Source organism: Lynx canadensis, chromosome E2 (assembly GCF_007474595.2).
Source record: "Lynx canadensis isolate LIC74 chromosome E2, mLynCan4.pri.v2, whole genome shotgun sequence".
Classification (NCBI taxonomy): Eukaryota; Metazoa; Chordata; class Mammalia; order Carnivora; family Felidae; genus Lynx; species Lynx canadensis.
Window position 1 is genome coordinate 47,257,380 of NC_044317.1, and position 13,789 is coordinate 47,271,168.

Sequence of the window (13,789 nt, forward strand, 5' to 3'; positions counted from 1 at the left end):
AAAACCCATGACATAGCATCACATTAGTAAGCAATTTTTTTTTTTTTTATGTTTAGTTTTGAGAGACAGCACAAGCGCTAGAGGAACAGAGAGCAAAGAGGACAAGAGGATCTGAAGCAGACTCCGCCCTGACATCAGAGACCTCGACGCAGGGCTCGAACTCACCAACCCTCAAGATTGTGACCTGAGCCAAAGTTGAACGCTCAACCGAGTGAGCCACCCAGATGCCCCCTAAGCATTCTTATCTGTGTTTATTGACTCAAATCAATAACCTTGCTTTATGCTAAGGGGAAATAGAAAAAGAAGAGCACACTAAACCCAAAGCTAGCAGAAGGAAGGAGACAAGATTAGAGCAGAGATCAACGAAATAGAGACAACAAAAAAGAATAGCGTCAATGAAACCAAAAGTTCGTTCTTTAATAAGATTGACAGGGGCACCTGTGTGGCTCAGGCAGTTGAGCGTCTTACTTCGGCTCAGGTCATGATCTCACGGTTTGTGAGTTCCAGCCCCGCATTGGGTTCGCAGCTGTCAGTGCAGAACCTATTTAGGATCCTCTGTCCCCCTCTCTCTGCTCCTCCCTCTGCATGCACTCTCTCTCTCAAAAATAAGTAAACATTTAAAAAAAATTGACAAAATTGACCAACTGTTGGCTGGACCGACTTTGAATAAAGACTCAAATTTCTAAGATCAGAAATAAAAATGGTGACATTACTACCAGCTTTAACAAAATAAGTAAGGTTATACCAGAATATTATAAACAATTATATGGCTATATTAGATAAGCCAGGGGAAATGTATAATTCCTAGAAATGTACAAATTACCAAAATAGGCTCAAGAAGAAATATAAAATATGAATAAGCCCATAAAAGTAAAGAGATTGAATCAGTCATCTCCCAACAAGGAAAAACCCTAGACCAGATGGCTTTGTTGCTGAATTCTACAAAACATTTTTTTCAGGCCATGACCCTGCTACCAAAGCCAGATAAAGATATCACAAAAAAGGAAAGGTACAGATCAGTATTCCCATGTGTTCTTTCTTTCTTTCTTTCTTTCTTTCTTTCTTTCTTTCTTTCTTTCAAGATTTTTGTCATAGACTCTGGGTCTAAAGTTCTTTCTTGTCCAGCAAAAAAGCAGACGCAGGATTAAAATGTGAGAGATGGCTAATGTCCGGGAAAAGATAAGAGCCCCGTATAAGGATCCTTGCTCTGTATTTATTAAGATCAGAAGGCTTACAAACGTGATGGACGTGCACAAAGAGACAATGAATCTGTGAACATGAACTCATGGGCATGAGGGAAAGGGGGTTTGAAGATATATGGTGTTAGGTGTTTGGGTCAATATAAACCAAAATCCTGGCACTGGGTAGATGGATGTTAATGGCCATGTCTGTTTATCTTAGCCAGCCTAGGGGATAAGACAGAGCATGTAACGTCAAGATTAACAAGGCACCTTTCTTTTGCTAATTAGCTCCACTCTGGGCAGCTTCACCCTCATTGGTCTATAGCCCTATTTGCCTGTTTATCTAATTTGGTCCTTCCTTCCTGTGAAAACAGCTTTCTACTATAGTACTAAGTTGGGGGGTGTATGTGCCCTGAATACCTAATCTTATTTACCTCATATACCTTTGTGCTGGGGCCTTTGCCCCACCCTCTCTATCCTGGAGGCCTTTGTACCCCCTCCATCTTGGGGGCCTTTGCCCTCCCCCCCTCCCCCCACCTATTTATCTATACTTGTTTACCCAAACTTGGGTATGAGCCTTCTATGGCTTTGTGATTCTTTATGCCTTGTTAACCCATCAGTGCAGGCTCAGGGAATTCCTAAGCTTAATTCCCCACAGATTTTATCTTTTAAGTAATCCCTATACCCAACAGGGCTTGAACTCACAACCCCAAGATCAAGAGTTGCAGGCTTTACTGACTGAGCCAGCCACGAGTCCCCCATGCCCATGTAGTTTTTCTACATGCTTGGGAAAGAGTAAATATGATGGGTGAAGATCTAGCTATCCTCTCCCGTGGTGTGACTCATCTGTAATTTTTACAGGATTATAAATGACCTCTATTAAACCAAATTCTCTCCAAATTATGGAAAGAACACAATTTCAGAAAACATTAAAAATTAAATTAAATCTAGGGGTGCCTGGGTGGCTCAGTCAGTTGGGTGTCTGACTTTGGCTTAGGTCATGATCTCACAGTTCGTGAGTTTGAGCCCCACGTCAGGCTCTGTGCTGACAGCTCAGAGCCTGGAGCCTGCTTTGGATTCTGTCTCCATCTCTCTCTGCCCCTCCCTGCTCTCACTGTCTCTCTCTCTCTCTCTCTCAAAAATAAAATTAAAAAATTTTTAAATGAAATTAAATCTAGGGGCACCTGGCTGGCTTAGTCAGAAGAGCTGCAACTCTTGATCTTCGGGTTGTGAGTTCAAGCCCTATATTGGGTGTAGGGATTACTTAAATAAATAAAATTTAAAAATTAAATTAGAGGCACCTGGGTGGCTTAGTCTGTTAAGTGCCTGACTTCGGGCTGACCATGGGCTGGGTCCTCTGCAGGGCTTTGAGGATCTCTGGGGAGAGAAGGAGTTATCAGAACCCATGCAAATCAACCCATCAAGTTTATAATGAAGAACAAGAATGTTGGCAGCATAAAACAGAGGTCCTGACCTGGCCCGGGGGGTCAGAGAGGGATTTATGAGAAAGTAGTGAACGGGGCCAGGGGAGCTGATGCTCAAAGCAGATGGAACACGAAGAGAACATCTTGAGGGAGGGACGTGAACTTCAAACTCTTTCCAGCTCCAACTGGACCCAGCCTATCAGGTGAACCCCTGGCACCTGTGTAGCCCTGTCAAATTGAGGTTACTTTGTCTCTCACTTCTCAAGTACCTCATGGTAAGAGCATGGACTGGTGTCTTCTCGATCTCCAGAGGCCCCTTAAATGGTGTTCTACTTCCCGGAATAAAGTCCAAACTCCTTCACCGTGACCTGGCCTTGGTCTGCCTCTCCAGCTTCATCTTCTCCCATGACCCCTGTCTCCACAGCGCCCTTCTGCCCACCCCCCCCCCAGACATCAACAGGTTTTCCATGTGTCTGAGCCTTCGAGTTTGCTGTTCCATTTGCTTAGAATGCTCTTCCTTATCCTTCAGTAAAAAAGACACTTCATCAGAGCTGTCTTGCTTGGGTCGCCAATCTCATGTGCTCTAACCAGTGCCGCTGGTGGCCTCCATAATACCAGTACCTATCACGACCAGAAACTATTTATTGGTTTGTTTGCTCATTTATTTTCTGCTTCCCTCCCTAGGGTGCCAGTGCTTTGAGGGCAGGACAAGCTCTATTTCTCCAAATCCTGATTTTTCTATTCACGAGAACAAGACATGGCAGAGTAGTCACTTGAATAACTATTAGGTAAACAAATAAAGCAGGGGCAGGATTTTATTTTTTATTTTTTGAAAGCTTATTTTACTTATTTTGAGACAGAGAGAGAGAGAGAGAGCACAGGAGGGTCAGAGAGATAGGATCCAAGCAGGCTCTGCGCTGTCAGCATGGAGCCTGATATGGGGCTTCAACTCACAAACTGTGAGACCATGACCTGAGCCGAAATCAAGAGTTGGACGCCTAACCAACTGAGTCACCCAGGCGCCCCTGTTTTTACTATTTATTTATTTTTAATGTTTAATGTTTATTTATTTTTGACAGAGAGAGAAAGACAGGAAGGGGGAGAGAGAGGGAGACACAGAATCCGAAGCGGGCTCCAGGCTCTGAGCTGGCAGCACAGAGCCCAATGCGGGGCTCAAACTTATGGACCTCAAGATCATGACCTGAGCTGAAGTCGGATGCCCAACTGACTGAGCCGTCTAGGCACTCCTGTTTTTAAACATCAATACCTGCAAAATCCTCTGCTATTTTGACATTCATACCCTTTGAATACATCACGCTCTTTTATCCTCATTGGCTTCTCAAGGAGATTCTGGGGATCAATTCTAAAATTTACATGGAAAATTCAAGGCCTGCTTTTACCCTTTTGAATAGATATTTGGAAGGTGTTTCTACCATTGATCAGTTCAAAAAGGTTCCCTGAATTTTCTTCTTGTATGAGACACAGTTGGGTGCTTCAATCGTTTTGGGCTACTGACAATGTTTCCAGAGTCAGAGTTCTTGGGCTCTTTCAAGACCTCTCCAAGCCAGGCTGATGAGCATGTGGAGATGAGGGATGAGGGTGGAGTGGGGGGCAGGTGAGATGGGCCAGGGCCAGAGTCCCAGCTCCACTTCAGAGATGTTGGGTCCACAACGGGTGCGGGGCCTCCAGGGCGGATGACTAGGAACTAGAGCCAATTCTCCTATCAAGTGAGACCCCCCTATGAAAATGGCCTGTCTTGGAGAAGAATACCATGGGGAGGAATAAATAAGTGGCAAATAGGTCACCTGAGAGGTGAAGAAAATGCAGAACCGAGAAACAGGGAAAGGGAAGGTAAGAGGCAAGAGGGAGGCATGATATTTTTAAAGTTTATTTGTTTTTAGAGAGAGATAGAGATCAGGGAGGGGCAGAGAGAGAGGGTGGGGCAGGGGAGAGAGAATCCCAAGCAGGCTCTGCGCTAACAGCTTCAACTGCACTGATGGATGCGGGGCTCAAACCCATGGACTGTGAGATTATGACCTGAGCCCAAATCAAGAGTCAGATGCTTAGCCAACTGAGCCATCTAGGCACCCCAGGAGGCATAAGTTTTTTAAAATGCAATGTATCAGTTAAGTTCCCTTGCTCAGAATTCTCCCTGAGAATTTCAACCATCCCAAATCCAAACCATCCCAAATCCAAACTTTCAACCATCCCAAATCCAAACTCTAACAGAAGTTACAAGAATGTCTACCATTTAGGCTCTGCCAAGATCTTGACCCTTGCCTGCTGCTGCTTTGTTTGAGGGGCTTCCCCATGCACCTTCCATCCCCGGAACCTCATCCCCACCCTGCGAGGTCTCACCAGTAGCTGCCCAATGCACAGAGCCCATCCTTCACCTTCTGGATTCAATTGCCTTCCCAGTTTACTGTTTCTCTCTGTATCCTGCATGTTTTCTCTTTTTCCCAGAGTGAAATTTTTGAACATTTTATCCATTTTGACTTCCATTTGTTTTCCTCCACCATTTGAGGTCAGAGATGAAGTCTGGAATCACCGCTTTATCCCAGGGCCCTGCACAGCATGGGGCACAGAACAGGTTCTCAAGGGGCACGTGTTGAATGGATTACCAGAGGGTGTGACATTAGGGCGGGGTAGGGCGGGGACTATACTACGTCAAAATTTTGTATAAATGGGAGTCCTCAAACCCAGCAGATACATAGACTGAATTCAGGAGTTCAGCAAACACACGACAGAAGGAGTCCTTGCATTTCAAAAGGATATTATGGCAGGTAAGCTGGGGCAAGGGCAACAAATGCTTGCAGTGCTAGAGGTTGAGCAGTTGGGCTGTGGACAGGCCGAGGCAAGATGGTGAGACTTTGTGGTAGCATCTTGCCAACACCAAGTGGTCAGTTTTGGGAACCACTGGGTTATACCAATAGGAAGCATTGGAACACATTTTGTAACTGGACTCCACCATTACTGTGTACCGTGAGTTTTTGTTTTTCCATGTTCTTTTTAAAAAAATTTTTTTAAGTGTTTATTTTTGAGAGAGAGAGAGACAGAGATAGAGCACAAGGGGGGCAGGGGCAGAGAGAGAGGGAGACAGAGAATCCGAAGGAGGCCCCAGGCAATGAGCTGTCTGCACAGAGCCTGACGTGGGGCTCAAACTCATGAAATGTGAGATGATGACTTGAGCCGAAGTTGGATGCTTAACCAACTGAGCCACCCAGGTACACCCCCACTGTCCTATTTTCAGCAGTGGAAACAAGGTAGTACTTAATATTTGATCCATATTCCATTTCTTTATTACCTAGTGAAATTGAGACTCTTTGCTCTATTTTATTAATTTTTTTTTAATTTTTTTTTTCAACGTTTATTTATTTTTGGGACAGAGAGAGACAGAGCATGAACGGGGGAGGGGCAGAGAGAGAGGGAGACACAGAATCGGAAACAGGCTCCAGGCTCTGAGCCATCAGCCCAGAGCCTGACGCGGGGCTCGAACTCACGGACCTCGAGATCGTGACCTGGCTGAAGTCGGACGCTTAACCGACTGCGCCACCCAGGCGCCCCTCTATTTTATTAATTTTTTTAATGTATGAAGAGATATATATATATATATGAAGAATAAGGGCCCCCTACATAAACAGAATCTCCTATGGAAAATGGATCGAATATTGCTAGATGCCATGGTTTTACATTTATATTTTAAACAATAAAACAACTCCCACTCTGCACCTATTATACACAGAGGCTGTAATTAACAGACTTGCTTTCTGGGTACTCAGTTCTTCCCCAAAGCAAGTGAACTATGGGACCATTTTACTGGTAGAGAAAAGGGGCAAATAATATAAGTGTAGTGATACTCCCAGAGAGAGCTAATAAATGGGAGAATCAACATTCATTCTCAGGTCACTAAGCTCCATACCTGCTCCTCTCACTGGCCTCATTGATAAATGGCCAAATCAGCTTCAAGATCTCACATGCCGACCAGTGTAGATGGCAGTGACCCTGAGTCTATGGCTGATTAGAGCAACAGAGTCTCAAATACTCTGAATCATATGAACTCAAATGTCAAATGAACCTAACGTTGATAATCATGTCACTACCCTATGTTATTCCAACTGTCCTCACAGATATATTTTCTTTTTTTTTATTTTTTTACATTGATTTATTTTTGAGAGACAGAGAGACAGAGCACAAGTGGGGAGGGGCAGAGACAGAAGGAGACAGAATCCGAAACAGGCTCCAGGCTCTGAGCTGTCAGCACAGAGCCCGACGCAGGGCTTGAACTCACAAACTGTGAGATCATGACCTGAGCCGAAGTTGAGCCGAAGCTCAACCAACTGAGCCAGCCAGGCGCCCTGAGGAAAGATATATTTTCTCCCACTAGTCTGGTTCATTTTTCTTGGCTATGAGTTTCTAGTATATTCTTTTTTTTTTTTTTTAGCGTAGGTTTATTTATTTATTCATTTTAATTTATTAACTGTTTTTATTTATTCATTGTTATTTATTGTTTAATTTACATCCAAGTTAGTTAGCATATGGTGCAACAATGATTTCAGGAGTAGATACCTTAATGCCCTTTACCCATTTAGACCATCCCCCCTCCCACAACCCCTCCAGCAACCCTCTGTTTGTTCTCTATGTTTAAGAGTCTCTTATGTTTTGTCCCCCTCCTTGTTTTTATATTATTTTTGCTTCCCTTCCATATGTTCATTTGTTTTGTATCTTAAATTCCTCGTATGAGTAAAGTCATAGGATATTTGTCTTTCTCCGACTGACTAATTTCACTTAGCATAACAGCCTCTAGTTCCATCCATGCAGTTGCAAAGGGCAAGATTTCATTCTTTTTGATTCCCGAGTAATACTCCATTGTGTATATATACCACATCTCCTTCATCCATTCATCCTTAGATGGACATTTGAGCTCTTTCCATACTTTGGCTATTGTCGATAGTGCTGCTATAAACATGGGGGTGCATGTGTCCCTTCAAAACAGCACACCTGTATCCCTTGGGTAAATACCTAGTAGTACAATTGCTGGCTTGTAGGGTAGTTCTATTTTTAATTTTTTGGGGAACCTCCACACTGCTTTCCAGAACTAGTATATTCCTCTAGAACAAGTGGACAGTTAGGACAGTTACTTGCTCTTAAACCAGGCTTGAACCTTTTCGCATAGGGGAAACAGAATTTCAGTGGTGCAGAGCAATCCCAGCAAGATGGTGAAGAGTGGGTTCCATGAGTCAACTTTTAAATAATTAATTAATTAATTAATTGGAGTTTTCCCTATATTTTTACCTCTTGAATTTTTTAAATGAAATTTATTGTCAAATTGGTTTCCATACAACACCTAGTGCTCATCCCAACAGGTGCCCTCTTCAATGCCCATCACCCACTTTCCCCTCTCCCCCTGTCCCCCATCAACCTTCAGTTTGTTCTCTGTATTTAAGAGTCTCTTATGGTTTTCCTCCCTCCCTCTCTGTTTGTTTTTTTTTTCCCCCTTCCCTTCCCCCATGGTCTTCTGTTAAGTTTCCCAGGATCCACATATGAGTGAAAACATCTGGTATCTGTCTTTTTCTGCCTGACTTATTTCACTTAGCATAACACTCTCCCATTCCATCTCCGTTGCTACAAATGGCCAGATTTCATTCTTTCTCATTGCCAAGTAGTATTTCCTTGTATATATAAACCACATCTTCTTTATCCATTTGAGTCAACTTTTAAGACCAAGCTCTTGGCTCTCGGGTCAGGCTCAGGTAAGAAGTTTATCTTTGAATGTATTTTTTTTTTTTTTAAATGAAAGCCTTGTGTCTATTCCTTTTGCAGAAGAGCAAAGGTATGCTCGCCGGAGGCGCACACACTTTAGTGCAGAACAGCTTCAAGCACTGAAACAAGTGTTCGAAGAGACCATGTACCCAGACTGGGTTACCATGATGGAACTTATTTCATCTACTCAGCTAGACGAATCCGTGATAAAGGTATGTCCCTGAGTGTGTGTCTACACAGCACACCTAACCCAGAGCTTCATATACACTTTAGTCATCATGTAATTCCTATTTATTGAACAACTGGTGTGTGCGCAGACAGATGTCTTATAGTTTTATTCTTATGACCATCCATTTTATTAGGGAACACTAAGCTCGCAGAGAATCCTCCAAGGATTATAAACATAAGAGCTAGAATTTGAACCCAGACCTTTCTGACTCCAGACCCATAATGCTACACAGCGATGGATCTCAGATAAGCCCATTGGAGTCAGCTCCTGTTTATATCTAGATTCTCCCTAATCAGACCATTCCGTCATTTAGATGCCTTGCAACTAAGTTGCCACAGAGTATTCGGGGTATGAGAACCCCCGAATGAATCCCGAAGACACCCCAAGCTAGACTCCCACTCCAAATTCTTGGTCTTCAGAAGTCTGTCTGAAAATGCTGAGCATCCACCAAGACAGAAGCACCTTGCCTTAACCCCTCCTGATCTAGGGTTTGAGTGCTCTGTCATGATCTTACACTCCCTTTGCCTTCTGGAACTCAGGACAGCAGAGGATAGAAGGAATGTCCCTTGTTCAGATAACTATGAAGAGATGAGACACTAGCCTTCTCATGCCAAAAGAAGCTAATTCCTGAGAAACATGAGGATTTCCCTTTAGACCCGCCCCCCCCCACCCCCTGTATTAACCTGCTTACCTCCTCTCTCCCCAGACTTGGTTTAAGAACCAGCGCGTGAAAAGGAAGAAAGAGCAGCAACAAACTGATTCAAATTCGTCACTAAAATCATCAAACCAGACGATTTCAATCAAAGAGGAGCAACCTCCCTTACCTGTAACTTCAGCAAACACTCATCCCGGGAGTCCCAGCATTTTGGATGCCTGTGACCATGAACTACCTCAGTCTCCTGATAGCGTGCAATCTGCAGGTGCTGGTCCCTCCAAGTGGAATTCGTCTTGGGATTCTCCACCTCATGATCTCCAACAGATATGTCTGGGGGACCCTGATCCTCCTTGGGCCTCCATTCCCTATGACATAGATCAACTTATACAACTATATGCCTTACCTGGGGATGATGATCTAGATCAGTACCTCTCCCCCAGGTGTCCCAGTTCAGGAGCTATGGCTGACATACCCACCCTTATTGAGAAAGATCTATGATCCAAATCCTGACCAACTGAGAGACGTTTCCAAAGGCCTTTCATGGGTCAACGAAGTCTAAATGGACCAGAGCCCAGGAATTTGCCTTTTTCTGTGAGAAGAAAGAAATCCAGGATAGCCTGGGTGGCTCAGTCAAGTGTCTCTTGATCTTGGCTCAGATCATCATCGTGAGTTCGAGCCCCGCATTGGACTCTGTGCTGACAGCACAGAGCCAGCTTGGGATTCTCTTTCTCCCTCTCTCTCTCTCTCTCTCTCTGCCCCTCCCCCCTCATGTGCGCGCTGTCTCTCTCTCTCTCTCTTTTTCTCAAAATAAATCAACTTAAAAAAAAGAATCTACCTTTTAAATTTTTTTTAGTGTTTATTTCTGAGAGAGAGAGGGAGAGAGACACAGAGCATGAGCAGGGGAAGGGCAGAGAGAGAGGGAGATACAGAGTCTGAGGCAGGCTCCGGGCTCTGAGCTGTCAGCACAGAACCTGATACTCCATTGCTGAGTGGAACCTGAGGCTCCATTGCTGACAACAGAGAGCCTGATGCAGGGCTCAAACTCGTGAACTGAGAGATCGTGACCTGAGCAGAAGTCGGACGCTTAACCGACTGAGACACCCAGGCGCCCCAACAATCTACCTATCATTGCCTGTGTAACTTCTGTACTCTGAGTACCATCTCAACCAAATTTCAGTATAAAGGGCAGTCATAGGTGCCTTTAGAATGGTAGTAGAAACCAGTTAGTTTTCCTTGGGTGCTAGCTTGTCGCAACTGACCTAGCTCCATGAAAGCACTCCAACTAAAGTCCATGCCATATAGACGAAGCTCTCTTGCACCTGTTCCCCATGGGCCATCTTTATCTCTTTAAAAAAGTCACAGGGACATTAGCAAGGTGGTGGACTAGGAGGTCGCAGCACTTGTGCCTCCACAAAACAATGATTTAACAACTAACTACTCACTGATGAAAATAGCTCAGAGAGAGCTCTGGAGTACAAGCAAGAAGCACAGCAACCCAGGGGAACATAAAACCTGAGGCCTCATAGAAAAGCACGGGAGGCATTTTACCTGTGTCATCTCATCCCCAGTTCTACAGAGTTTGTTGCCAAAGAGGGATCTCCTTGGCTGTGAGGCACTTACCCCCGACCCTCTCCACCCATCCCACTTCAAGAAAAAGAGAGTAGGGAGACTCCGGCAGCTTTCACCACGAGGATTCAAGTGGCCCGTGTGGCCCTCAGGGACACCTGCAAATTTTGCTACTGAGGACTCACCCAGTGTTCACCCATGCCGATCCCAGCTGATGGAGTTGCCTAGAGTCTGTGCCCCCAAGCCCGTGTTGGAAGAGGTTATAGAAAGGATAAGACTGCTGGTTGACCCATGAGCTGGACATTGACAATCAGAGTCTCCTTACCCCCTCCCCTGTCCCTGGAACATGCATTCCACTTGACTTTCCCCACAGCCAATGTAAATTCCCTCATTATTAAACCTGCTATTCACCAATCTGGAGTAGTCTGCCTCTTCTGTCTCTTCTTGCCCTCTGTACGGTGGCCGGTTTCAAATCATATCTGGCAAGCTCCTGGGTAGCTTGCCAACCAACAACCCCTGGAACAGGAGCTGACGCTTCAGCCCCATCCACACTGGCCCTGACCTACCACACGAACACCCACATCCTTGCTGGTTAGGTGCTTATTAAGAAATGCGATGAGGGGCACCTGCGTGGCTTAGTCGGTTGAGCGTCCGACTTTGGCTCAGGTCATGATCTCACAGATCGTGAGTTCGAGCCCCACATCGGGCTCTCTGTTGTCAGCAATGGAGCCTGCTTCAGATCCTTTGTCCCCTTCTCTCTCTGCCCCTGCCCCACTTGCTTTCTGTCTCTCAAAAATAAATACACGTTAAAAAAAAGAAAAAGAAATGGGATGAATAAAATGGATATTGATGGAATTCAAACAAAGATTTTAGTATAGTACTACCCAAGATTGGGCAGGCCAAAAGGACCCCCTACTGGCCTCCCAACATTAAAGAGCCCCAAACAAGTTTGTTCTATTTACCTTAGTTTGGAGAAATTTTAAAAGCCAAGAGTCAAAGATGATAATGAGAAACCTGCCTTGCAATCGCCTCAGGCAATCATTAGGCAGATTAATCAAGATGAAGATTGACAAAAGGTCTCTTGGCTCAACCTCTTCCTGGAAGCCCAAAGTCTCTTGCACAAGAGCGGTTAAAATGGTTAGGGGGTGGAGGAGTTTCCAGACCTCGTTGACATGGGTATGAAAATCCATCCGATGCAGGCTACAATCAGACTGAGAGAACATGAAGATACAAGGGTTGGTGGGATTATGGTCGTCGAAATGTTTCAACAGGATTCCTGCACAATAGTGGTGTTTCTCACCTGGTTGTGCTAAGGGGTGGACGTTGTGTCTGAGCGGGGAATGATTCTCCTACCTCATACTGTAAACCAGAAAGCATGTGAGTCTGCCCTTCCAGCCACAATATTAACTGGATGTGGTAAATCCGGAACCAGTAAGATTGCCCGAGACCACACAGTGAGGAATGGAAGGCTGAGTGCCGGTAGTACAAATTCTCTGTGCAATTGCCCTATGTGAAGTGTAGACTGGACCTCCTGGCAAAAGCCTGTGAGCATCTCTCAGTAATGACAACTGGGGCTCTGGACCAGAGGATTCCCATTTGAAAAGAAAGCTTGCTATCCCTATGAGTTTGCTATTGGAACAGTGGAAACTGTCCTTCTCACTAATGGACCTTCTGGTTTCTAGAAACCAGAAATACCCATAATGTCTTGGGTGATGTTGGAGAGATGTTTTACTGGGGATGTCAGTACCCACAAGAGTTCCATTATAAAATGGAAATAATTTATACGGGATCTTGCTGCCTGGGGGACATGAGAGAGCCTCTTTTCTTCTAGGAGAGACTTTGGAGCCATGAGAGAAGCCACCGGACTCTAGTGTCACTTGGACAGTGCCCTATGAACAGCTCTCAATTGATTGACCAAGTACTGCTTAGGTCTGTGGACCAAAGTTCCAAGGTGAGTGGAGAGCATCCTGTTTGGAAGACAGCCTCTCTGACTGAAGAAAGTTAAAAAAAAGTCAGCTCAGTGGGCTGAACTTCATGGTGTTTTCCTAGCATGACGGAAGATTTGAACAGTAGAATAGGCCCCTGCCCATGGGCAGTGGCCAATGGCTTGGCCGTAGAGTCAGAAGAGCAATGGAAACCTCCCCTAATCAAGGGATGCCCATAGGGGGAACGGCCCTAGAGAAATCACTATGGGAATCTGAGGGGTTCATAAAAGGAGGACATGTTGTGCATCAGAAGAATCCCTTTCTAGATTTGGAAGGTGATCGGATTCAACAAGCGAATATTGCTGTATGCTTGCTTCTAGTGGTCATGCAATGAGTGGATATTTCTTTTTTCTTTTTCTTTTTAAATGTTTATTTGTTTATTTATTTATTTAGATACCAGGGGAAGGGCAGAGAGAGAGAGGGAGAGAGAGAAGCCCAAGCAGGCTCCCTGCTGTGAGCGCAGAGCTCTACGTGGGACTTGATCCCACAAACTGTGAGATCATGACCTGAGCCAAAATCAAGCGTTGGGCACTCAACCAACCAAGCCACCCAGGCGCCTGGATGAATGCATATTTCTACAACAATGCAGATGTGGGCTAGATCTAGACCCATTCCCCTCGTACCCTCTGGGCACAAAACGCCAATAAGGGCTGTCTTATCTGCCTACAAGAGACAGAGCCTGAAGATACTTATATGGCAGATTCCCTGGTGGTCCGGACCTGGTGGTAGCTGGCAAGTGAGACTGATGCTGGGAGCCCTGAGGAGGTCGGGGAGGGGGACTACAGATGCCATCTGACAGGAATAGACACTGACTCTGGACCGGGTTTGCCTACCCCGTGGCAGAAGGACACGCTCATGTTCCTGAAACCCAAGTTCGGCTGCCCATCAAGAGATGCGCTTTTATTGGAAAGGAATATGAGCTTTATTCGGGAGGCTGGCCACCTGGGGAGAAGGCAGACTCTTGTCCAAAGGCCAACTCCCAGGTTTCC

At 45.1% G+C, this 13,789-nt stretch overlaps 1 protein-coding gene across 1 annotated transcript; it reads left to right on the top strand.

Moving 5' to 3' along the window:
• Nucleotides 1-5,381: 5,381 nt before the first annotated feature.
• On the top strand, nucleotides 5,382-9,747 carry LEUTX (leucine twenty homeobox). Its single transcript, XM_030297341.2, has 3 exons — nucleotides 5,382-5,388; nucleotides 8,426-8,577; nucleotides 9,301-9,747. Exons 1-3 carry the CDS (start codon nucleotides 5,382-5,384, stop codon nucleotides 9,745-9,747), a joined length of 606 nt encoding a protein of 201 aa, XP_030153201.2.
• The last annotated feature ends 4,042 nt before the right edge of the window (nucleotides 9,748-13,789 follow it).

Excerpts from the sequence above, each read along its gene's own strand:
- LEUTX (XM_030297341.2), top strand. Across the intron at positions 8,578-9,300 it reads TAGACGAATCCGTGATAAAG|ACTTGGTTTAAGAACCAGCG; the intron begins GTATGTCCCTGA and ends CTCTCTCCCCAG.